This window comes from Plecotus auritus (genome assembly GCF_963455305.1).
Source record: "Plecotus auritus genome assembly, chromosome: 6".
NCBI classification, from domain to species: Eukaryota; Metazoa; Chordata; class Mammalia; order Chiroptera; family Vespertilionidae; genus Plecotus; species Plecotus auritus.
In genome coordinates this window covers 150,564,815-150,590,877 of record NC_137773.1, presented here as the reverse complement: position 1 = coordinate 150,590,877, position 26,063 = coordinate 150,564,815, and the positions used below count along the sequence as shown (strand labels likewise).

At 45.4% G+C, this 26,063-nt stretch overlaps 1 protein-coding gene across 4 annotated transcripts in view; it reads left to right on the top strand.

Annotated features, from left to right (window-relative positions):
• The window catches only part of LOC308249906 (inhibitor of carbonic anhydrase-like), a 30,749-nt gene extending 5,750 nt beyond the window's left edge, over positions 1-24,999 (top strand). For 3 of the 4 annotated variants that reach the window (XM_080671969.1, XM_080671966.1, XM_080671968.1), the window contains exons 3-17: positions 1,284-1,392; positions 2,112-2,288; positions 3,039-3,186; positions 4,173-4,228; positions 7,691-7,869; positions 9,181-9,352; positions 10,202-10,344; positions 12,678-12,768; positions 14,132-14,188; positions 15,951-16,106; positions 18,888-19,029; positions 21,079-21,143; positions 21,810-21,994; positions 23,443-23,629; positions 24,438-24,999. In XM_080671969.1, the coding sequence (XP_080528095.1) occupies positions 1,284-1,392; positions 2,112-2,288; positions 3,039-3,186; positions 4,173-4,228; positions 7,691-7,869; positions 9,181-9,352; positions 10,202-10,344; positions 12,678-12,768; positions 14,132-14,188; positions 15,951-16,106; positions 18,888-19,029; positions 21,079-21,143; positions 21,810-21,994; positions 23,443-23,629; positions 24,438-24,472 (1,902 nt within the window). In that variant the 3' untranslated portion in view covers positions 24,473-24,999. The remainder of the gene's footprint in view (positions 1-1,283; positions 1,393-2,111; positions 2,289-3,038; positions 3,187-4,172; positions 4,229-7,690; positions 7,870-9,180; positions 9,353-10,201; positions 10,345-12,677; positions 12,769-14,131; positions 14,189-15,950; positions 16,107-18,887; positions 19,030-21,078; positions 21,144-21,809; positions 21,995-23,442; positions 23,630-24,437) is intronic. The other variant, XM_080671967.1, reaches the window with a different exon arrangement.
• The last annotated feature ends 1,064 nt before the right edge of the window (positions 25,000-26,063 follow it).

Below are 26,063 nucleotides of genomic sequence, written 5' to 3'. Positions count from 1 at the left end.
TTGTTGGACAAATATAGAAGCTTACATTATTGTATTTCTTTTAGAAATACTATTATTTTATTGCTTACCAGTAACATGACACAGATCATGGAGCTATATAGCTTCTGCCTTGTAATTTAATGAATAAAAAATATTCATAGAGTATGGGCAAGGCCTTCTAGAAAAATCATTTTGACTAAAGATAACTGAAGCAAGAAAAAGGCAGTACAGTTTGTCATTAAGTGTCTAAATAAGAAACAGTGCTTCTCACTTAAAGAGAAAATAAATTCTAGACCTAGTGGAAAAGCACCTATACTATTTCAAGTGAACTATTAGTTTGAGGTTGAGATTTAGCAGAAACAGAAACAAACAAAAAACCTCACAAATCCCATCAAGTAACAGTATGATGGAAGTGATAACCCCATACTGCCTGGATTCAAATCCCAGCTTCATGGATAGTATGATTTTATATTACTAACTATGTGGCCTGGGGAAGTGATTTACTGGTAAACTTTCTGTGTCTCTATTTTTACTGCGTAAAACGCAGCTGAGTTGGACAGCGGTGAGCTGTGACATGTCTGAGTAGTCCATTATATGAACAATGAGCCACAACGGAAGTAATCATTGCTTAACACTTAGTTCAGAAGCAAGAAACTAAACCCATAGAAACATTGAATCCATGAACAAAAGACCCCTGCAGTTGTCTGGACCCAGGACAGGAAGGAAAAGTACTGAGTACTGAATCAGAGTGGAGAAGAGTATCATCAAACCCCATTCCCCCATAAGGAGGGCTTCACACTGATGCCTGAGGAGGCCTCAGCAGAGGGCCCACGATAAAGAGGTCATCAAACAGAAGCACCTGGGTTCTCAATGTACACATGTGTAAGAGCATGGCCGGGCAGCGGGCCTGAGTGATTGACTGCAGCCTCCTTCAGAGCCTTCAGTGCCTGGGCTGTGCACCCAGCCTGGTGTGGGGAAGGCAGCTTTCCACCATGAGGCCTGCGAGTAAAGCCTCTGTAGCTCAGGTTGATCCTAGAAGATCACACACAGGTTTCTGAGCCAAGAACCAGACTCCTCACCAGGAAAAAGAAAACCAATCCATTCCTTCCTCTGTGTTGGAGGAATAGGAATATGGTGGCCAAACTCCCCCCACTGGGGTGGTGGAGTCAAATGAAACTGTTTAGTGGGTCGTCTGGCCAAGTTATTGGCTTTTCTGGCCCCAAACGTCATCCTCACTCACCTGGGTGTTGATGGTCTTTCCTGGAACTGAGGACTTCATTGGTGTCTGGTTTGTTCCTTTTCAGGCAAACCGGGCAGATGCTGTGACATTGGATGCAGGTTTGGTGTTTGAGGCGGGCCGAGCCCCCTTCAACCTGAAACCTGTAGTGGCAGAGTACTACGGGTCAAAAGAGAGTGAGTTCTCCCTGGGGGCCCGGGAGAGAGTTTTTGACTGTTGTTCTCTTCTGATAGACGCTTGTTCTCTCCTGGTAGACTCTTGTCTTGTTTAGGCAGGTAATGGAGGAGTGAGTGGGCAATGTGGTGCCCTATAAGCCCCCACAGGCACAACTCAGGCCTCTGTGGCTTTGGGCTGGCTGAGGACTGGTGTTGCTGACACTGATCTCCTGGGCCAGGAAGTGTGTACAGCCTGACCTGAACCATTAGAATTTAGAGCTGTATAGAGAGTCCTCCAAGAACCACAGGTGCCTCACTCAGAGAAGAGACCACACTGGAGCACACACTCTGAGAGTAACCTGACTATCTCTGGGCCTGTGTCCCTAGGTCCCAGGAAATACTTAGGAGTCAGGAATGTGACCTCTGGTTTCCAGGTAGCCTTGGGTTGATAGGTGTAGGCAGACAACCTGCAAGGCCAGGGCAGGAAAAATCATTGAGGCCCATGTGCTTGTGGCCTTCTGGCCAGTGTTTGCCTGGAGGGTTATACAAATGTCCCCTCTGTGGTCCTTTTCTTCCCTGCAAACCTAGGGAAGTTATTCTGATCTCTCCCTCGTTAGGACCCAACCCAACATAAGTGTGGCTTGTGGGTTCCCCTTCCCTAGTCAGGAGCCCAGCAGTGATGAGCAATGTTTCCCTGAGGCGCAGGTTGTGGGTCTTCCATTCACACTGTCTCTTTGTAGATCCACAAACCAGCTATTATGCTGTGGCCGTGGTGAAGAAGGGCAGTGGCTTCCAGCTGAACCAGCTTCGAGGCAAGAAATCCTGCCACACAGGCATTGGCAGGTCCGCTGGGTGGAACATCCCCATGGGCACACTCTATTCCGAATTGCCTGAGCCACAGAAATCTCTTGAGAAAGGTAAGCAGGCAGGAGGGTGTGTGCCCTCAGGCAGACGTTCCTTCTTTAGGTGCCATACAGGCCACCCTGAGGTCACTCAGACATGATCAGGTGGTCATGTGTGATGATTCCTGGGTGGAGGTGGGAGGTTAACCAGCTTTAAACTGGTTGGGTCTGCAACACCGGCAGCCCTTGGGAGGGTTCGGCTGAGTCCTCTCTTCTCTGAGCTCCTGATACCTCAGCAGAGGCTGCCTGGAGGAGTGGGTGGGGAAGCGCATCAGGCCCGACAGAGGGTTCAGGCAGGACCAAAGTCAGTAGGCCCTCCTGTCTACTTCCCTGGGGTTTCTTCCTTTCTGTGTTTCCCCTCCTGCTGGAGTATTCTCTGGTGGCCATGTGCTGGCCATGAGCTTGGCATGTACCTGTCCAGATGAGTCTGTCATCTTCTGGGCATGACTTCCAGGGGAGACTTCTCTCTGAGCTGTTCCAGTGGGACGAAGCAGGGAGGGGGGCTGACAGTGACCTAAGACAGGCCTTAGTTGGTGGTAGTCATAGGCCTGGTCCTTGGGGAGGGCGGTGGGAGAATAGTTGTTAACATGTCCCTTTTGGGAAACCTTGATCTAGACGAGTGAACACACATATGGGCAAGCAGGGCCTGGTATGCTGGGTTTGTTCTGGTCACTCTCTGTTCATGCATGAGCCTGGGCTGGGAGCTGGAATTGTCTTTGGCCGGGCTGGCTCATGCCCTGTGTTCCACATTTCTGTGTTGAGCAGCAGCGGCCAATTTCTTCGCGGGCAGCTGTGTCCCCGGTGTGGATGGGACAGCCTTCCCCAAACTGTGTCAGCTGTGCGCTGGGAAAGGGAAAGACAAGTGTGCCTTCTCCCACCATGAACCGTACTTTGGCTACTCGGGCGCCCTCAAGTGAGTGAGACTCCCTGTTCCTCCACCTTTCTCTGAAGATGGTGAAACGAAGGCACAGGGATTAGGCAGGGCTGCCCCAGACCACCTGCAGCCGTGGGCAAACTACAGCCCGCGGGCCGGATCCGGCTCTCTTGCTCTCCCCTCCGCTCCTTTACTTTGAATTTATATTAGTTCACACAAACACTCCATCCTTGCTTTTGCTCCAGCCCTCCGGTCCAGTTTAAGAACCCATTGTGGCCCTCGAGTCAAAAAGTTTGCCCACCCCTGACCTAGAGGGTCAGTGTGAAACCCAGGTTCTGAGTGCCTCCTGCCATCCCGAGAAGCAGTCTTTAGTGTGGGAGCCCCTCTCGTCTCCCAGTCTGGGGTCTGTCTATGTTACCCTCCTGGACCCTCCTGGAGGGTGGAGGGGATAGACCTGTCTCTGGGACTCTGGGATCCATAGACACAGGCTCGGGCTCCCATCTGATTAAAGGCCAGGATCTCCCAGTTTGCTTCTTTCTGCCTGAGCATCTCCCTGTGTCTGGGACATGTGCCTGCCTCTCCCCATCTCCCTCTCAGCCCTGTGAAGGCACCTCTTCCTACTCCTTGCTCAGTAAGAGAAATGGCTACCACTCAAAACCAGGCCGGGAATCCAAGGCTATCCAGAGTTTTGCTTTAAAAAGCTTTAAACCTTTATTTTAAAAACATCTATTGCTTTTGGCTGCCTTTGAAGAGGAAGGTGAGGGTCCTACTTTCACACCATCCCTCCCTAGAGTTGCCTGGGATGTGGCTTACAGGGCTCCTACCTGCTTCAGCCCTGGGCTTGGCTGTGGGGGTTCAGATGCCCCTCACCCAGGGCCATCACCTCTGTGAGGACAGATGGAAGTCTGGGAAACTGGGCAAAGCTCTGTGAGCCTGTGGCCGGGGCAGAGCCTCAGAGGGTCTGCACGGGAAGGGCAAGGCCCCATCCTGGAGAGTGGCCTGACTGCGGCTGTCCTGTTCCTCAGGTGTCTGCAGGATGGAGTGGGGGAAGTGGGCTTCGTGAGACATATGACCGTGTCAGGTAAGTGCTGGACGGAGGAGGATCATGTGCGTTGCACCCTGGCCAGGGGACCTGATGTTTGCCTGAAAGTTTTCCTACATCTAGAGATGGGTGATGACAGGATCTTAAGGAAATAGGACGGTTTCTGTCTAAAACACATTTTTGTTATTTGTACATTGTTTAGTGCTCAGTTTGTTCAGTCTATAACGCTACTAACTTTCTGAACATTTAAACATTACTTAACTAGCAAAACAAAATGAGTTTCAATAATTAAATTCTCCCAGTCACTGAAATATCAATTTCACATTTAATCACATTATTCTGAATGCCTCATTACAAATGGCTCCTAAAGGCTTCAAAAATCTGCAGCAAAACCCACACTATCATAATGATTTCAGAACTTATTAGCACACATATAATAAATCTGTTGCAAAAGCATTATTACTATGGACAATAATTTCTTCTTTGTTTCTATATTTAAAAATCAAACACCTTTCCAGGGTTTTGGGTAATCTATCAGAAATAAACAAATAACAAAAAAAATTTTCAGACAAGATGAGGGTACAGACTTTGGGTTTTATAACCAATTAAATTTCTTTCCGCTATAGAACACACTATACCACTCAAGATATTTAAAACCAAGTGTATATTTACTATGCTAGATGCATTTTAAGATTAACGTCTGCTACCTCAGGAAAACTTTAAGTGCTTGCTTTGTACATGGGCCTCAGTTCCTCATAACCTAGTTTTTCTCTAACACGAAATAGGAGTTTCGCGTGTTTTGTTCTCTTGTTCAGCCATTCACAATTCACTGTCTCCTCATTACTACACATTGACCTGGTTTGTTAGCATTTTGGTACGCGATGCATTACTTATTATCAGTAATTTTAATTAGTGGGGTCACCTAGGGGTTTCATCTCCCAGGATCAAGTTGTTCCAAATAATTGTCACTGTTATCTCCTCTGGTTGCTCAAGTTACCACAATTATGTCAGAGGGCAGTGCCTTCTAACACTCACCCTAATGTGTTTAAAACATCCTCACTTTCTGAAAATAACAGGTTGTCCTAGACCCGTGGTCGGCAAACTGCGGCTTGCGAGCCACTTGCGGCTCTTTGGCCCCTTGAGTGTGGCTCTTCCACAAAATACCACGGCCTGGGCGAGTCTATTTTGAAGAAGTGGTGTTAGAAGAAGTTTAAGTTTAAAAAATTTGGCTCTCAAAAGAAATTTCAATTGTTGTACTGTTGATATTTGGCTCTGTTGACTAATGAGTTTGCCGACCACTGTCCTAGACCATCCCGATTATCTTTGCTGAAAGCTACTTGTCTGCTATTATACAAGACCCCTTATTAAAAGTAGAAGTTTATGAGAGATTGTCCACTGGGCTTTAGGGATGAAAATGAGTGTTGGTGGTGAGTGACTGAGGTGGAAAAGTTATTTCTTTCTGAAACTATTAGATCATATTGGGTATTTTAATTTAATTCTAACATTATAAAATCATTTAAAATTTTAATATATTTAAAATGCATTTTCTTTATGACATACCTAATTAAAATGGTAACATTCACAAGAACTCTGATTGTATTCCTTCTCTCTTTTTTTAAAAAAAGTTTTAATTGATTTCAGAGAGGGAAGGGAGAGGGAGAGATAGAAACATTAATGATGAGGAAGAATCATGGATCGTTGCCTCCTGCACACCCCCTCTTGGGGATCAAGCCTGCAACCTGGGGATGGCCCTGACTGGGAATGGAACCATGACCTCCTGGTTCATGGGACAATGCTCAACCACTGAGCCACACCAGCCCAACCTCCTTCTCTTTTGATAGATTTTATCAACCCCAAAGGCCTTCTGTGTGAGTTTAGTAGGGCTGCCATAACAAAGTACCTTAAGCAACAGAAATTCATTGTCTCATAGTTCTAGAGGCAAAAGTCCAAGATCAGTATGTTGGCAGGATTGGCTCCTTCTGAGGCTGTGAGGGAAAATCCATCCCATGCCTTTCTTCTAGTTTCCAGTACGTTGCTGGCGGGCTTTGGTGTTCCTCGGCTTGTACTACATTATCTCAATCTCTGTCTTTCCTCTCACATGGCATTCCTCCTGTGTGCATGTCTGTCGGTGTCCAAATTCCCTCTTTTTATAAGGGCACCAGTCATAATGGAGTAGGGCCCACCCACTCCAGTATGACTGCCTCTTAATTACATCTGCAATGACTCTGTTTCTAAATAAGGTCACAATCTGAGGTCCTGGGGATCAGACTTTAACATGTGAATCTCGGCAGGGGGCGCACAGTTCAACCCAGAACATCTTCTAATAGCTAGACCAGGGGAACCAAAGAGCTTGTTTTCCTTACAAGGTTTTCTGGTCCTTCTCTGTACCTATAGAATGCCCTGACCAGCTTCCTCGGCCCCTGTCCATCCCTTACCTGCTCTACCACCTTTCTCTGGTGGGCTCTGTCTTCAGGGAGAGACCAGGATTGTTCCAGCATGGCCACATGTCAGCCTCAGATTAGCAAGTTTGATGAGTTACCTAAACTCTCTGAGGCTATTTTCTTTTCTCTAGAATGGGATAGTTGCCCTAGCCAGGTTGGCTCAGTGGATAGAGAGTCTGCCTGCGGATTAATGGGTCCCGGGTTCAAGTCTGGTCAAGGGCACATGCCCAGGTTGCGGTCTCCAAGGGGGAGGTGTGTGCAGGAGGCAGCCAATCAATGATTCTCTCTCATCATTGATGTTTCTATCTCTCTCCCTCTTCCTTACTCTCTGAAATAAATAAAAATACATTTTAAAAAAATAGAGAGGGATAATCACATCACCTTCAGCATGGTGTTTGGTGTGCTGTGAGTGCTCGGTAAACATCTGCTGTCATATTTCATTTTAGCAGAGCCGGGGGAGGGCTCCAGGCCAAGCATGCCTCCTAGCCCTGTCTACTCAGTCATCTCTTTTCCCGAGGCCTCAGGTTCCTCATCGGTCGAAAATGCATTTGGAAAAGATTCTCTTTCAGTCCTCTTAGGCTTGTTAAAAGAATGATTGAAGAAGACAGTTTTGGTGATATAAACAAACTATTAACACTTCATGAAGTGGGCAGTCTCCATTTGGGGAACTGCAAAATGGGGAGGAAAGCAGGAAGCTTTTATAGGACAAAGAATAAAGAACAAGGAAGAGACACATAGGAAACCTCTGATTGGCTGGGGCCACACTGTCAACCTTGTTTGGGCTGAGAAGGAACCAAGAAAGAAGTAGAGAGCCCAGAGTTGGGTTGGCGGCGAGGACTGGCTGGATATTGCACTTCTGGTCACGCAGAGCATTACAGGGACATGAAAGTTATTTAAGTTTTGGTTTGTTGACGTGGCATCCTGGGCAGGAGCGGCTCCATCTTGGGCCTAGAAGGTTATTTCAACAAGGTCAAGTGGTTTGTGTTTCAGTGAGAAAGGGGGACCACAGCTGATGTCTCTGCCTACAGCCTGTTGGCTCCTTTGGGCTTTCCTCCCCCAGAGAACCTTGCACGCCAGGCTGACAGGGACCAGTATGAGCTCCTCTGCAGGGACAACACCCGGAAGCCAGTAGACCAATATGAGGAGTGCCACCTGGCCAGCATCCCTTCCCATGCTGTCGTGGCCCGAAGTGTGGGCGGCAACGAGGACTTGATCTGGGAGCTTCTCAACCAAGCCCAGGTACCAAATCCACTGTCCTCCTTCCTGCTTAGGAGTCACTGCTTGGATTCGGGGCACCTTCCTTTACTCTCTGCCACTCTGGAAGTCCTGTGGACCACAGCAGGAACCACACCACACATCATCTTCTTCACTGACAAGCCACTTAGACTGTATGTTATAGACAGCAGAGGCCATAAAACCCGTGCCTGGCATCACCGACCTGGTGGGCCAAAGACTCTGCAGAAGTTCCTCATTGCCTCAGTGTGTTCTTTTCATTCTAAATGGATGCAGGTGTCCCCGCTCCATGAGGTGTTCCCCTGTTATCCTATTGGCATATGACCCTGCCCTCCTGACTTCCCTCAGGCGCAGTAACCCTCCACGAGCATTTCTCTCTGTCTTGCGTTGGTGGCAGTCTCTCTCAGCCAGCCCTCATTTATCACCCGGTCCTATCCCTGTTGGTGCTCTCTGCTCAGCACTGGGGGATCAGAGATGAACTAGACAAAGACCTGCCCTTGAGTTGCTCACAGAGAAATGTGGACACGTTTAAATTATCAGGAGGTGGGATGGTACAACCTTGGGGACATGGATTATGTACTTTTCGGAGGACAGAAGGACTGATTTGCAGGATGCATCTGGGAAGGTTCTGGGACCCCAGGGAATAAGCTATGTGCACCCCAAGGAAGTATGGAGGTTTGCCAGAGAAAGCAGTGGGTGATATTTTATGCAAAACAAAAAGAAGACAGACATTGGAAAGAGTGTGTGAGTAGGTGCTGCTGTCAGGTACAGCCAGGAACAGTGTTGGGCCCGTTAGTGGGAGTCTCAGGTCCTTTCTTTTTGCCAGAAGGGGAAAGAATAGCTTGAGATCCTCAGTGGTGGGGGGCGGGCCCAGGACTCCTGACCTCCAGCCTTGATGGCAGTGTACTGGATCACCAGCTACTCAGGATGAAGGCCACTGGAGCCACTTGGGAGAACCAGGTGGCCAAGGATGGCAGCAGCCTTCACTGACTCCCCATGGGAAAACGGCATTGGAGAGGGGCAGTTGCCTGGCACATGGCGACCCCAAACCTCTTTGTACAGATCTGAGGGGCAGCCCCTGCAGTTTCCCTGAGTCTGCACAAGGCAAACAAGCTGGGATTTGGGTAAAGCATTCCATGGAGGGAGACCTGAGAACCCCATGAGCCACAGGGACTTCTGAGGGCCTTGGCCACTGTCTTCTCTCTCAGGCACTCATTCTTTTTTCCCTTTCTGTTCTTAAATGGTTTGGGGTTTGTTTTCCCTTTGCTTCTCTATGCCAGCGTCCCTCCCTCACTGTTTCTTTTATCCTTCTAACAGGAATATTTTGGAAAAGACACATCAGCAGACTTCAAGCTCTTTGGCTCTTCTTATAGGAAGGACCTGCTGTTTACAGACGCTGCCCGTGGGTTTTTAAAAGTCCCACCTAAGATGGATGCCATGCTGTACCTGGGATATGAACATTTATCTGCCATTCGGTCTCTAAGGGGAGGTGTGTAAGGTCCTGGCAGGGCAGTGGGCAGGGCGGGGGTCATAGAGGCTTTCCTGGTACCTGCAGGCCTCACCTGACCCAGCCTGCAGAGCTCAGGGGAGTACCAACTGCACTGGGTTTTAATGAGGGGGGTTTCTGTTGAGCTGGGGAGAAGACCTAACTTACCTTTAGATTATGGACCACTTGAATTAATGATGGTTCTGGCTTCTTTGTATTAACCAGAGGTGCCCCACCCAACAACAGGTCTACTAGTATTTGACAGGGGAAATAGCCCATCCTAACCTGAAGTGGGGACATGGCCTCTGAGAACTAGAATTTTAGAGGGTTTTAATCCAGCTCCTGTCTTCCTCCAAATTCCTATGGTCCATTTCTTCCTTCCTTCTCTCTTTTTCCCTCTCCATTTAGATGCTCAAAAAATAGTTATTGAGCATCTACAAAGCCATGGTGTTAGATGTGGGCATACCGTGGTGAGTAAAGACACTGGGCAACAGGAGAGCAAGCAGGCCCACCCAGAGCAGAACACACGACTACCCGCTGGGGAGTGCTCCTTGGATGGGAGAACCCAGTCCTGTAAGAGGGGGCTCAGAGGCTTTCCCTGGGGAGGTGATGCCTGAGAAGGTGAGGTCAGGAGGGAGATTAGGGTTGCTCTGCCTTCACCACTCTTTCTGAGAACTGAGTTCCCATTTCTCTGGAGGGTGATAGGCAGGAATGAGTGGTGATATGGGCATGTGACTCTGCTGATGTCGATGAGGACCTCATTGGGCAGCCACTCTGTAGCTGGTGGCACTAAACTCCCAAACCCACCTTGGAGCTTCCTTTGGATCCCTGGCTCTTCTCTACCTGTCCTAGGTGGAGAAGGCTCACAGATGGTGAAGTGGTGCGCAGTGGGCCCCCATGAGAGTGCCAAGTGTAGCGAGTGGACTTTCATGAGTGGTGGCATCTTAAAGTGCACCACAAAGCAGATCACTGAGGACTGCATTGCTGCCATTGTGGTAAGGAAGGCCCTGTCTCCACAGCTGAGTTCAGACACCCACACATGTGGCTCTTCTGCGGAGACTTCCCAGACACCTCCCCATCAGCCGTGAGGCCGAGCTGCAACTGTTGTGTTGCATCTTTCCCACTCTCCAAAGCCCCATCCCACTCCAGCCCATGGACCCCTCCAGCTCAGGGCTGGGCAGAAACAAAGAGCCAGCCCAAGGCTCAAACTCATTTGCTGCTCAGCTCTGGTGACCAGGGAGTTCTGAATGGGGTTCTCCCTAGGGCCTGTGGGAAGTGGGATGACATCCCAGGGTATGGTCAGGGCCCTTGTGGATTGTGAAAGCAAATCAACCTTTTCAGTCCTTTAGTTGAACATTTAATTTTTTTCTGGTGACAAAAATATTACATGTTGGAAATGAAAAATAAATATCATTCACAACTTCATAACTCAGAAATAATTACCACATAATTTTTGAGTTATGAAGCTCATTTCTATTTCTCTATGAAGAGATAATACTTTTGTGATTAGAAAAAAAAAGATAAATAAAGGACCGAAAAATTGACAAACTTTGGAGACATACAGTCTATCTTAGGAAAGAAGATCCTAATTTTGGTAAACTTACCTGGGACCAACCCATAAGATTAAGATCTTGCAATTTCTACAGCCTCCTAACTTTGTCAATTATAAGGATTAAATTAACTTGATTGCTCATAACATTACCTGGCATATAAATAAATGTTAGCTATTGTTATAATTACTTAAATTCTTGGGCATAATTGGTGCACTTTCTTAGGTAATGAAGTATTCATTTAAAATGTTTTCATGGCTGCATAATATTCCACCAAGTATTTCTGCCTCAATTTATTTAACTAATTTCTAAATGTCTATATTTGAATTATCTCCAACTCTTTTGCTATTATAGATAATATGGAATGAAGATTTTTGTCCTTTAATTGTCAGTATTTCTGAGTATGCCTTTAATACTAATGACAGCTAATATTTATGACCGCTTAACTTGTACTAACCCATTTAATCCTCATGATAAGCCAATAAGATAGATGTTTTACCCATTTTATGGATGAAAAAATGTGTGTAGAATAGTATTTAGGGATGTATCCCTTGGAGTAATCAGATCCCAGAGGCTGTGTGATTTAGTGGTTATGAGCAAAAGTTGAGGAATTAAACTACCTAAGTTTAAGTCCTGGTGACCATCTATTGGACAAATTATTTAACCCCTCTCTGCTTCAGTTTACTAATGTATTAAAGAGGGAAAATTATACAGCCTACCTAATTGGATTTTATGAGGAATATATGAAGTAACCACTGCAAAGTGTTTAGAAAAGGTCCTGACACATATAGGGGCTTGGCAAGTTTTTCCTTCTAGAGTTAACTCCTGTCTTAAGCAGTAGATTTTTTTTTTACAGATTTCGAGAAAGGCAGTTAACAGGTCAAAAGCAAAAAGTATGTGTGTGTCTATGTGTTTCTTTCTTAATGACCTTATCTGTGACTGTAAGTATACATTTTTTGCTCTGTTGGAAAAAATTATCAATTAAAACTATACATTAGTTATTACAGGAATACCTCATTTTATTGTGCTTTGCTTTATTGCACTTTGTAGATACTGGATTTTTTTTTTTTTTTAAGGCAAGATTAAAGCTCGCTGAAGGCTTAGATGGTAGCATTTTTTTTTTTTTAGCAGTAAAGTATTTTTAAATTAAGGTATGTGCATTGTTTTTTTAGAAATGATGTGCTTCACACTTAATAGACTATAGCACAGTGTAAACATGACTTTTATATGCAGAGGGAAACCAAAAAATTCGTGTGACTTGCTTTATTGCAATATTTGATTTATTGTAGTGGTCTGGAACCAAACCACAGTATCTTGGAGGTATGCCTGTAATGAATTATTTAAGTAGTGAAATTAATTATGTACTGAAATCTTTGCTGTGTCAGGGCTCTAGGTATTCTGCCAGTGGAGTTATGGGACCAGAACTGAACTCTGCCATACAAAAGAAAACGTGCTCCATAGGAAAGATAAATGCAGGCATTGAGTCTGGAATGTGGCTTGTTGAGCGACAATGGGATAGTGAAAGTACTATGAGGGCATGGATCTCATGAGAGGCCAGGGAGCCTGACCTGGGTTGGGCTCTTTCTCCTGGGTCAACAGGCCAAATGCATATCCAGTTTTCTAAAACTGTGTTTATGTGGCAGAAGCTTTGGGTGATCCATGATTTGCTTAATCACAAGGACATGTGACATGAAGCCAGTGGGTTGGAAACCTCTGAGGGTCAGTGAGACAGGATAACAAGCTCACTGTTGTGCCACTGATTTATTTCCTACCCTCAGAAAGGAGACGCTGATGCCATGAGCTTAAATGGAGGATTTATCTACACGGCTGGCAAATGCGGTCTGGTGCCTGTGCTGGCAGAGAACTACAGTAAGTGGAGGGAAGTGTCTCTGGCTGTTTTATTCCCTCTGGGCCATGGACTTAGAAATGAGGAAATAATTTAGTTCATTGTTGAGATAATAGCTATTGCTAGAGTGTAGGAAGCTAGTAGATAACATCCTGTTTTCCGAATGTCAGGACCAATTAAAGACACAGATATAAGATTTAGGCAAAAAGAGGTAAAAGTAGCACCTTTATTACTGAGAATAGTGATAGGGGAGGGCATGGTGTAGAGCTGGCTGCAGTGCTTGCCAAAATGCCCTTGAGTTAGAGTTGCCCACTAATTCAGGAGAACAGGTCTGCTGGCTCACCCCATGGCTAAAGGCAGAGGACAATGTTTTGTCAGAGGTGAGAAGCTCTAAACCACCCTCTCTCCACTATCCTCAATAATGAAAGAAGGGGTTGAGCCACATGTGCCTAGATCCTTTTGCCAAATTATCCAAAATTAACTCATGCCAGTGGCACTGGAAGACTGGGGGGTGGGGCTGAAAGGTCATGTTCTTTAGTGGGGATCTGTCCAAATGAAAAAATAAGACTGGAGAAGAGGATTTCACCAGTATCATTTGTTAAACACCTCATCTGCTAGGCAGTGAGCAAGAAACCACGCATTATCCTTGAAAACAAGATGACTCTAACACAAATAGTGGTATGTCCATTTTATAGATGTAAAAACTAAGGCTTAGAAAAGTTAAATGTTGTGTCCAAGGTAGAATAAAGACTGCATCAAGGTCTTTCTGACTCTATGGATTGGTTCTTTGTTCTCTAATACAGCAAGAATATAATGATGAAAGATGTCAGGATAACTTGAATCCCATAGGAAATGCAAAAAAATCTTTGTCAAGATCTTCAGTGGTTGCCCTAGCTGGTTTGGCTCAGTGGATAAAGCGTCGGCCTGCGGACTAAAGGGTCCCGGGTTCGATTCCGGCCCAGGTTGTGGGCTCGATCCCCAGTGTGAGGCATGCAGGAGGCAGCCAATCAATAGTTCTATCTTATCAGTAGTGTTTCTATATCTCTCTCGCCTCTCCCTTCCTCTCTGAAATCAATAAAAATATATTTAAAAAAATGATCTTCAGTGGTCCCTTTGAAAGGGCATCTCATTTTCTTTCTCTGCATCTGCCTAAGTATTGGGGAGATTCTGGGATGAAACCTGAAGTTCAAATGGCAAAGATCAGGGGAAAAGGGGGTAAAATGGGACTGCAGAATCTTAGCTTGTTAATGACCAATGAAAACCTGCTTAGTTGGTGTTTCTCTTCATTTTACTCTTAACTCTTATGATTGAACAGCTCATGTCTTTGGGATGTGTTTGTGGGAATTTAATGCCATATTCCTCAATTGTTTTTCTTTTTCTTTTTAGTGCCCCAAGATGGCAAAGAGCAGCTTGGGTCTAACTGTGAGAATACACTCATGGAAGGTGAGTTAGAATCAGTAACACTGGGGTTCAAAGGTTAAGGCCTGTTCTTAGGAAAAGGGTGAGGAAAACCTTAAAAATAAACAAAAGTTACTAGAGTTGTAACAAAAAAATAAAGAAGATGATACCACAGTTACTTGTTAGAGAGCAAATCTATTCTGAAGCTGTAATAGTAATGACTATTCGTAGGGTACTCTACAGTTGACAGGTCTCCTGCTTGCACTATTCCTGTTTGCTTTCCTCAGCAATCCTCTAGTATGCGGGCATCATTGTCCCATATTATGTAGATGGGGAAAGTGAGGCTCAGGGCCACACAGCCAGGAAGTGGGTGCACCTGGGCTTGAGAAGAGGTGGCCTGACTGGAACCCTGGGCCCCTCCTGACCAACCACACTGCTCCTTGTCACATGCTGCCTGCCCACCTCTGCACGAAGGTCTGCACTGGGGCAGGAGCCCATTCCTGACTTGTCTGGGGCCTTGTTGTTAATGAAGATGAGGAGGAAAATGAAAACACTCTTAGCTTTTAGCCAGCTGGATTTGAATAGCAGGGGAGTCAATCTCATCTTTAAATAGGAGAGCAGGTGACAAGTTCTCCCATCTGTTTCCACATAGGCAGAGAGGGTCTGTATCTGTCTGTGAAGTACTAATCTTGGGCATTAGCTAAAGCAGGGGTTCTCCATCTAGTGTAGTACCTGGACCAGATGCATCAGCCTCACCTGAGAACTTATTAGAAATAAAATTCTTGGACCCCACCCCACCCCACATCTGAGTCGGACTCCAAAGATGGGGCCATTGTTCTGTGTACAATTCTATAATACATCATCTGTGTATTGTATTGTGTGTTCACCACCCCAAGTCAAGTCTCCTTCTATCACACATTCTCTTCTAATTCTGCAGATTTATGATTCTAATCTTATTATAAATTCAGCTTTGCAGTTTAGACCTTACTCAATAAGCACAATTCAATTACATAATTTTGGGATAGGAATCCATGAAATATCATGGTGTTCCCATTAGAATCAGGAATAAGACAAGAAGGCCCACTCCCACCAAAGATATTTGGCATTATTTTGGAAGTGAATGCAGTAAGTTTAAAAAATATATATAAATATATATATATATTTATATATTTAAGATATATATGTATTTTTTTAAATATTGGGGAATGAGAAATTAAATTATCATTATTAGAAAATGTTATTGTGAACCTAGAAAATCAGAGACTTAACCTTAAAAAAGAAGTCATTAAAACTCTTTCTTTTGGACTTCTATTCAATAGAAATATTTAAACAGAAACACACTCATTTGTACAAAAATTAAGGGGGAAATGGGTCACCATGTAAATGCCTACCAGTAGGGGGATTATAAAATATGTACTTCCACACAGTGGAATATATCTTAGAGTCAACCAATAAATAGCACGAGAGAGCTATATTGATTTCTACTGAATCAAAAAGGTCCACAGTAGATCTTTAAAAAGGTTCAAGTAACTCGTAGAAAAGAATGTATAGCAGAATTCAGTTGAAGTATGAAGTGTGTTTGTAAATACTTGTGAATGTATGTATGTAGACACATCGGGAGCAGGAGTGTCATTCTGTTTGGCCCAGTACTAATAATGACAGTTATTTGCAGGGGCTTCTGCTAGAGTGAGGTAAGGGATTCAACCTATTCCCCCTCCCTGGAGAGAGTGGCAGGCAGGGGCTAGCTGCGGCAACTCCAGGAGGGCCTCGGAGCTGTTGAAATTGATCTTGGTATCCCTGTTGCAAGGCCACTACGCTGTAGCAGTGGTTAAGAAATCAGATGCCGACCTCACCTGGAACTCTCTGCGAGGCAAGAAGTCCTGCCACACCGCAGTTGGCACTTCTGCGGGCTGGAACATCCCCATGGGCTTGATATACAACCAAACGGGGTCCTGCGAATTGGGTAAGTGTGTTCTGGGAGGGGGTGTGGCAGCTCCTTCCTTGGGCCTGTGTCTGTGTAGGGGACAAATGCAGTTCAATGAATAGCAAGGGGTGGCATAAAGTGGCTGGACAGACATTGTGGGTGAACTTCACATGTCCCTGAGCAAGTCCTCCCCTTTCTCCTCACCTCCTTGCCTCCAAGGAAGAGGCTTGGCCCAAAGGGCAGACCTTGGGGAAAGGTCTTTATGTCGTGCAGCTGGCTCAGGGAACAGGCCCGGGTTGGAAAGCAAGAGTGGGTATGTGTGCATGCATGTGTGCATTATTTTCCCAAACAAACTGGCTGCTTTTTAAAACTGAAAACCTTACACCAGGAGGTCCTTAAGTGCTTTAACTTCCACTTTCATCCTCATGTTTCTTAGGTTCCGGTATTAGTCATTTTAGCAACATTCTTGCTATACCTAAAAGACTCCTGCTCCCCTGCTTTCCCCAGCCACCTGACACATCCCAGCCCTGTGTGAACCCCTCCACCTGCTCTCTTCTCCCTCTGCACTGAGCAGCTGAGCATGGCTGGAAAATGTCCCGGGCGGAACAATTCCTTCCACTGGAAATGCCCCAGATGCTGGCCTCAGCATTCGGGAGCACTCCCACTGCTTCTCTGCTCCACATCTCTACACTTCCCAATAATTATCCCAGTGTTCTAACTGTCCACACACCTCCACCCCACACCCATCTACCACCTTTTCTCAGCTGATGATCTCATCTGCACCTGCAATAGGCAACTGAAACCGCCAGAAAGGGTCCCCCTCCTCGACCTTCCAACGCCAAAGCTGTGGCCTCCTGATGGCTGTATCTGCTCAGCCTCCCTCCACAACCCAGCCCATCCCTCTACCTGCAATCAGGTGTGGGCCCCTCCCTTGTTCCCCTCTGCAGAGCCCCATACCCTCAGTCAATACTTGCCCCTCTGGTATATCCAACAGTTTCTTTCAACATGTAAACACACACAATGTCTTTCATCTTTACAAATCCCTCCTCTCCCAACATTCTCCTCCAGCTCCTGTCTTCTTTCTCTGCCCTTTTACTCCAAGACTTACTAGAAGCCTGGCCCGAGCCACTCACCTCCCACCCACTCCCTGCCCTCTGGCTTTCTGTGTCATTCCACATGAAGAACTCTGGTCAAGGCTGCATGACCTACCTGTTGCTTAATTGGAAGGGCGTGCTCCAGTCCTCTTCTACATGACCTCTCTTTCTTCAGATCACCCTAAAACACTTATCTCCTGGCTTTTGTGGACACACACTGGCTTGGTGTTTCTCCTACCCCTTCAAAGTCCCCCTTTCCCAACCTGGTTAATAAATGTTTGAGTTGCTGAAAGCAACTCTCCCCCAACCCTTCAAACCCATGCCTACAGCCTTGATTGCCATCTAAACAAATATTGTATGTAGGGAGTTAGGCACATAGCCAGCACTAGATAAATGTTTGCTGCTATTAATATTATGCCTATATGTTGATACTATCAAGTTTTTGTCCCTAGCACAGATCTCTCCTTGACCTCCAGACCTGTATATATGTACTGCCTCTTTGACATTATCTGCTTAGATATCTCAAAAGCACATTAAGTTCAACATGCCCCAAATGGAATACATCATCTCTGCCGAGCCTGGTCCTGCCCCTGAGCTGCCTAGCTCGGTGGAGGACCCCACAGTCCATCCACTTGTCCCAGCTGGGAACCTGGGAGCTGCCATCCTCCACGCACCCATCCACCACTAGTGATCTCAGTTTCTCTCCTCTCCACCTCCCTCCCTCCCCTTTGTGCTACTCTAGTCCAAGCTGCCCTCATCTCCCCTTGACCACTGCAGCAGCCTGCTGCATGCACCCACATCTGCCCTCGATTCCATCCACCCTGTTGTCAGACCGTTCTTTGCAAAGAGCAGATCTGACTATGTCCTGGCCAGGACTGTCTAAAGCCCTTCAGACGCTCCCTATTGCTCTAACAATAAAGAACAAATCTACACCAAAGTGTAGGAGGTCACATGTGGTCTGGATCCCTGCCCCTCCCCACTCACTCTTGCTGTGCGTGGTTCAGGCCCAGAGACCTCCATTAAGCTCTCTAGGCAGTTTGCCCCTCACCCCCAAACCCTGCCCTAGGCCTCTGCAGATGCTGCTTCCTTTGCCCTTTATTGGGTAATTCCTAGTCATTCTTCATCTCTCGACTTGAGGCTTCTTTCTGACTCCCAGGTCTACTCGGGGTTCCTTTATGTGCAGCCTGTGGGATCATATTTCCCCCCTGGAGCAAGAGGAGAAACAAATTCACTGTGTGATTACTTGGGTTATGACTGCTGCCCCATAGAGTTGGGTTCAGGAGGGTAGGTCCTCACTGTGGTGCCTTGGAGCCCAGCACAGGGCTTGGTGGCTGGGCCTCTCAGGCCCCTTCTTGGACTTGGAGTCATGATGGCAGACCCTGTAAAGAGGAGAGGGCAGCAGAGGTCGGAAAACTGTGGGACATGTTTTCCAATTTTGCCCACTCTTAGGATTAAATCTATGCCCGCTCTTCCTAGGACACAGGAATGCCAGGACAGGGTGGATTTTTGTGAGCTCACAGACCCTTGTTTCAACTTCAGCTAGTAGTCCCTCACTTCGCTCCAGTTGCAACTTAAAATTTTTTTTCATAAGGTTCCTCTTTTGGATAATATGATGCCAGATACCTGAATGTGTCTTTACATCATTCAGGCAAGTCTAGGGACAAAAACCTGAGGCTTCTTGCTAACACAGGCGGGAAGCGCTGACCTCCTGTTTCCTCCTGCACAGATGAATTCTTCAGTCAAAGCTGTGCCCCTGGGTCTGATCCAGAGTCCAGTCTCTGTGCTCTGTGCGGTGGCGGCAGCAATGCAGCCCACAAGTGTGCTCCCAAAAGCCACGAGAAATACTACGGCTCCAGTGGAGCACTCAGGCGAGTAGTGTCTGTGCACCACTAAGAACCAATAATTTTTAAATAAAACTATACAAAGGGAATGTTTTTCTAGGTATAAAAAAATCACATAGCAGTATATAATACTGTAATACTGTGATCCATACAGGCTGATTTATGTGCAAGAATGACAAACCAAAGGAAGATAATATACTTACAAGACAGATACATGAACATATTATATTTGGTTTGTAACAAAGATGACTTTTCAAATCACTGGGGAAAGGCTGAACTTGAGAGATCAAATAAAATGAGTATGGCAAACTGGCTTCTGGCTCTGGTGGCAGCAGATTCAATAGCCAGTCAGTCCTCTAAGCCAACTGGCAAGGGTCAGTGAGGGTGGTGTGAAGGGCTGTTGATGGTAAGAGTGATGATTCCTTTTAGCTGCTTGGATGAGAAGGGGAGAGAGACCCATTGCTGAGGGCTGTGTGGCATCTATGCAGGGCTTACTGTTTTTCTAAAAATAAAAGTATGAATGCTGATGATAAGAACTCAGTGAACAGGGAGGAAAATGCTTCAATTATATAAAAGGAAGAGGATAATCACAGCAGAAAGTGCCCGAGAATTGGGCGGGGATGGGAGCACCTGGGAGGACACTTTTTTTTTTTTTAATATATTTTATTGCTTTTTCACAGAGAGGAAGGGAGAGGGATAGAGAGTTAGAAACATCGATGAGAGAGAAACATCGATCAGCTGCCTCCTGCACACCTACTGGGGATGTGCCCGCAATCAAGGTACATGCCCTTGACCGGAATCGAACCTGGGACCCTTCAGTCCGCAGGCCGACGCTCTATCCACTGAGCCAAACCAGCTAGGGCTGGGAGGACACTTTTGCTGGAGGGCAGGAGAAGAGCACTGGGGACTTGGACTGGTAATTTGGCAGAAGGGTGCTGAAAGAAAGCCCAGCAATGATTTCGGTGCTTCTCCGGGAAGGAGGAGCACATGCCAGAGTATGAGTGCTGGGGAGAGACAGAGGTTTCCGGGAAGTGGGAAACATTTTTGAAGCCATTGCTCTATGGAGTGGGGGAGGTGGCTGTCGTAAGCACTAGTTCTCACACTCAAGCACAAATCAGAATCTCCTCAAGGGTTGTTAAAACACAGATCGCTGGGCCCCGTCCCCATAAGTTTCTGATCCAGTAGGTCTGGGGCCCGAGAATGTGCATTTCTAAGTTTCCAGTTGGTACCCATGCTACTGGTCCCAGCTCAAGCTTTGAGAACCACAGGTCTAGAATAGATCAAGGAGAACAGGAATGCCTAAGTGAAGTTCATCATTGGGGAGGTCTCTGGTCTACCTCACTGCTGAGGTGCAGACACACCTGAGGCAGATGATCATGCTCATTCGGGACTGGGGTTGTATGAAGGGGGACTAAAGGAAAGAAACAGGGCAAGCGAGCTTAGGAAAACTGAATGGGAGTAATAACCCTAGCCAAGTATGGAGAGACCTAATGTTAGGAGAGAGAAAACTGGAGAGGTGCTCCTCATAATTAATAATTAATAGCAATTTACATCTGACAATGTCATAAAACTGACGTTAATGTGAACATTTCTCATAAAGAATGCACCTTAACCACAAACAAACATTTTTCAGGGGATTAAGTGTGAACAAATATCTAGTGATGCACATTAACTTTTATTAAGGCTGAGTAGTCATATGGGTGTGATAATACTCCTTCAAAATCACATCTTCCATGCTGATTTTACTCTCTGATGTGAACTTTGATCCAACCAGAGAGTCATTCTTGAATATCCCTGTTAATAGGAGAATACGAGTTTCTCCTCTGGAAAAACTGATCAGCATCCAAAATAAGGAGCATTAGAAACTAAATAAGCAGATTTTTTTTAAAAAACTATTACATTTCTCCTCTAATTCCCAGGGACAGCCAGGCATCACAGTTGTGTGTGTGGAAGTGGTCAGTGTTAGATGTGCCAAGCGGCCTGGGTGGAGGGGTGTGAGCCTCTCAGTGGCTCCCTCTCGGTGTGTCCCTCCCCCTCCTGTTGACCCTCCTCACTGACCTGGCCCTTGGTGTGCAGGTGTCTGGTTGAGAAGGGAGACGTGGCCTTTGTGGAGCACCCCACAGTCCTGCAGAACACAGACGGTACGTGCCTGCTCCATCCTTTCCTCCCTTGGAAAAATCCGAGTTTCTCATGGGAAATCACTCCCCAGTTGGGCAGTCAAGAAAGTTTATTAAGTCATTAAGACTCTAGTGACTTTGGCCCTAACATTTTTTTATTTAGGGAATGAGAAAATTCTTCATGTCCAGTCAGACTTGACAGGGTTGGTTATCACACTGGCCTTGAACCCAACTGATAAACAAGTGGAGGATGCAGTCCATCTGAGCACGTCTGGCTCTGTTGATTCATAGGCATCCTGACATATTCTGGTTACATGTTTTTAACAGTTATATATATTCAAAATATATTGTCCATTTATGAAAAATCTTGCCTTTTTACTTTCTTAATGATGTCTTTTTATGAACAGACATTTTTTTATCTTAAAGTAGTTCAATGTGTCAATCTTTTCCTTTCTGGTTAGTGCTTTTTCATGTCTGTTTAAGAAATCGTTGTCTTTAACAGAGCTGAAAAAGCACGAACCAGAAAGGTAATGAACTTATGAGTTTATGAACATTTCTCTTCTGTTTTATTTTCAAAGCTTTATTGTTTTTCTGTGTCTCTGATTCTCTGAGACATGGGTGGTTGGTCACATCTCCCAAGTGGGGCACCTTGATGAAAGCTATCGCTTGTCCTGGTTTTTCTCTCCCCAGGAAAAAACCCTGAAGACTGGGCTAAGGATCTAAAGCAGAAAGACTTTGAGCTGCTGTGCCTCGACGGCACCAGAAAGCCTGTGACCGAGGCTCAGAACTGCCACCTAGGCATAGTCCCAAATCATGCTGTGGTCTCAAGGAAAGATAAGGCAGATTCTGTTCGCAGAATGCTCTTCAATCAACAGGTATGGCAACTGCATGCTCAGCTCACTTACAGACTTGCACAGACACACCCCAGCCCAGTCTCACCCTCTTCCTCCCTGGGCAGTGGAACTTGATTCTTGCAGCCCTTCCTCTGATGAAAGCGGAAGGCTGCTAGCTGTGTTCACTTCTTGCCCTGGGCCATCTAGGATAGCACAGTGGATTGGAAAAGCCTCGGACATGTGGCCATCTGAAGTGTCTCACCAAGACTCATTCATCTTTCTGAGCAGAGTCATGGTACCTCTTGGGCTTGTTCTGTCACAGACGTAAGGGAGTTAGCTCAGTGCCCTTCACACTAGGCTGAGCCATATAGGGGAAAAGCAGAATGGAGGTTACTCTATCTAATCTAGGTAGATCCCAATGTGTTTCCTGAACCTGGCAAGCTGAACACTGTTTTAGGATTCATGAAAGTTATAAAGCCAACATTCAGGTAACTTATGACCTTTACAGGTTGCCCAAAAGGGCTGATCCTATAGAGTAGCAGGCATGCATAAATCAAGTGATCTTAGGGAAAACCCAGAGCCTTGTTGAGTAACCCATGTCTTGGCACATGCTGCCCCCCGCATTCCAGCTAAAGGACAACTCAGGGAGAGCTGGCAAAACCAGAGGCTCTTGGTCACAGACTTTTGAAAGGATGGGGACCCATACAGGGTAAGCTGCCACCTTGCTTACAAGGGAAGTGGACAAAGGAAGAGGGGAGGAGAAGAAAGAGATGGAAATGGTCGGGTACCTGGGGCAGATCCAGAGAATAGAAGAGGCAAGGTAGGAAGGGTTCCAGGAAGCAGCAAGACATATATTGCCCTAACCGGTTTGGCTCAGTGGATAGAGCGTCAGCCTGTAAACTAAAGGGTCCCAGGTTCGATTCCGGTCAAGGACATGTACCTTGGTTGCGGACATATCCCCAGTGCGGGGTGTGCAGGAGGCAGCTGATTGATGTTTTTCTCTCATCAATGCTTCTAACTCTCTATCCCTCTCCCTTCCTCTCTGTAAAAAATCAATAAAATATGTTTAAAAAAAAAAAGACATACAAGTATGACCCAGGAAGTTGAAAACACCAAAGACTGGCAGAATAGTGATACAGTGGCAAACTTGGAGCCCTTTCTACTTAGCACTTGCTTAACATACATCATCTCACTATTTAGTGTTATTTCCATTTACAAAGGAGTTAACTGAGGTTTAATTAGCTCAGTAAAGAATTGTCCTAAGGTCACATGACAAGAAAAAGCTAGGGCCAGGATTTGAATCCAGAGGCCATGCTTTTTGCCATTTTCCTATGGTGCCTCCAAAAGGGTTGCTGTGTTCTAGGTTTCCTAGGGGCTGGAGCAGAGCAGTCCAGGAGACTCAGGTCTTTTGAGGCAGAATACACAACCCTGTGCTCTCTGGCACTGCCGGTCACTCACTGTCTGTCTGTCTGTCTGTCTGTCTGACCCAGGAACTCTTTGGAAGAAATGGGTTTGAGTATATGATGTTCCAGTTGTTCAAATCTTCAACCAAGGACCTGCTCTTCAGTGATAACACGGAATGTTTGGCTAACCTTCAGGACAAAACAACTTATCAAAAGTACTTAGGACCAGAGTATCTTACAGCCATCGCTAATGTGAGGCAATGCTTACCCTCTGGTGAGTAGAATAAAACACTGAGGAGCAATAATGTCGGGGGCCAGATAAACATGTTGTATTAAGGACCATCACTGCTGAGCCCTGGGTAGGTACTAATAGGAGCACAAAGATTCAGAGGGCTTGTTCCTGGCCCTGCAGGAGGATTCAGACTCACCAATGAGGTGACTCAATTAGAACAATATGAGACACTAGCTGAAAAAAGGCCAAAGCATTTGAAAGAGACAGAGTGTGCAATAGAACTTGAGATCATTTGGAAATTGAACTTGTTTACATACACACACACACACACACACACACATATATACACACACACATATACATATATATATTTTTTTTGCTAAAAAATAAAAATGTACGTATTTGAGCACTTCAAATGTAGGGAAAAGGTTGGGAATGACACGTATATACCACTCAGAGGATCAATTTTCAAAGATTTTAAGTAAAATGCAAAAAATAATAATAGAAACAAAAAATATAGTTAACATGATAGTAGGTCCTTTCTATCTATAATGGCATAGATGCCTCAAAAAGAAGTAAGTTGGAGAAATAAAATTAGAGCTTGGATAACCCAATTATTGGAAGTGTACCTGAATTTTTGTTGAATTATTTCATGTGTTGTAGATAATGAGCAGGAAAGGAAGGACAATGTAGGTGGTTAAGGATAGTACTGGCATTACTGAGGGGAGAGAGTGTTAGTTTTTAAAAAATCTTTACTGCCTACTATTTGCTTTTAGAAAATAAGAACAGAATTGTGTTGAGTAAGTACAGGCAGTACCTGAAGGTCTTTCTCTCATGTTGTGCTCCACAGAACTTCTCGACGCCTGCACCTTCCATGGAAGTTAAAAAGTGATCAAAGTGGGCAACTGCAGAGATGCTCAGAGCCTGCAGATATGATGGGGCCACATTCTCAATTGTCTGTATGTGGGGTTGTGTTAACATCTTTATAATTATGTGCTATACCTGATGCAAAAAATTAAAATGAATAAAGAGTATTGCCTTCTCAGAAAAGTTCCTTAAATGTTCTCACATTTTTTGGAGGGGAGAAAACTATTTCTTTGTACTCGCACTGTGCTTCTGATTTTAAATTGTACCCTAAAAGCTCATTCCCTTCCTACTTTTTGATTATGCTACCCAAAAGTCAAGTCATTTAAATAGAATTTATGCAATAAATATGTCTGAAGGGAGTCTAAGTGGTGATTATGCATCAATGTGTGTAGTATTAAGTACTTACATAATAAAAGCAAAGGATAAGGAATGAGTTTATTTTAAAAATATTTTTAACATTTAAATTTTACTATGTCAAGTGGAATCAAACTCCTGATTGAGATTAACTGAAATATATTAAAAGGATTGCAAGAATCCAATCCTACTACCCTTTTATGGTCAACTTCCTGAAGATGTGATTTATACTCATTTCTTTTTAGTCAGTTTCTTATAGGAGATTTTGCCATACCTATCTATAAATATATAAAAGCCTAATATGCACATTGTCCCTGGGGAGTTTGACTGGGAGTTCGATTGCTCCCGCGTGCTGACCACCAGGGTGTGTTGTGGAACAAAGGGAGGCCCCAGCCAGCAGCCAGAAGGAAGGCCCCAATCGGCTCTGATCACCAGCCAGGCCTAGGGACCCTACTGTGCACAAATTTCATGCACCGGGTTTCTAGTTATTATTATAATTCTAGCTTATGATAGTGTCTCAATGAATGTGTTGAGTGGGAACCTAAGTTATATATTGTTAAATGTCAGTTTTATGGGTGTAGACTTTTGCCTATAAAAGAGTAACCAGCATAGGACTTGCCCTCTTTCCATTAACAACTAAGAAACTGAACAAAATATACAAAAAAAACTGTCTTCAAACTGTTGGACAATAACAGCACAGGAATATGATTCCTGAAAGAAGGGAAGGAAAAGAGGTGAGTAGAATGCTGACTCTACTTTTTGCCTAGAAGAAATTTCCAGATCACAGCACAGAGAGAGGGAACCCAAGAGAGGCCATTGCATTGAGTTGAGGAAGCAGAGACAGGAGTTTGAGGAAGCCACATTGACTGGAATTTATATACAAAAGAGATCTGGGGAGAAACCAAGATGGCGGCATAGGTAAGCACCTAAACTGCTGCCTCGCACAATTTCAAAACTACAACTAAAAGATAGAACGGACACCATCCAGAACCACAGGAAAGCTGGCTGAGTGAAAATTCTACAACTAGAAGGAAAGAGAAAAGCTCACAGAGAATTGGAGGTACGGCAAAGGGTCTTTGTGCATGCAGAGAGAAAGGGCAGCTGAGAGCCTGGCTGACTTTCTCTGGCGGAAGGGGGAAGGAAGCCCCCGAATGCACTGAACCCCAGTTCTGACTGCACTGAACCCCAGTTCCGGGCGAGCCCCTGAGGACCCACGCTCTTACGGGGGGAGTCTGGACTCTCGGGTGGAGACTTG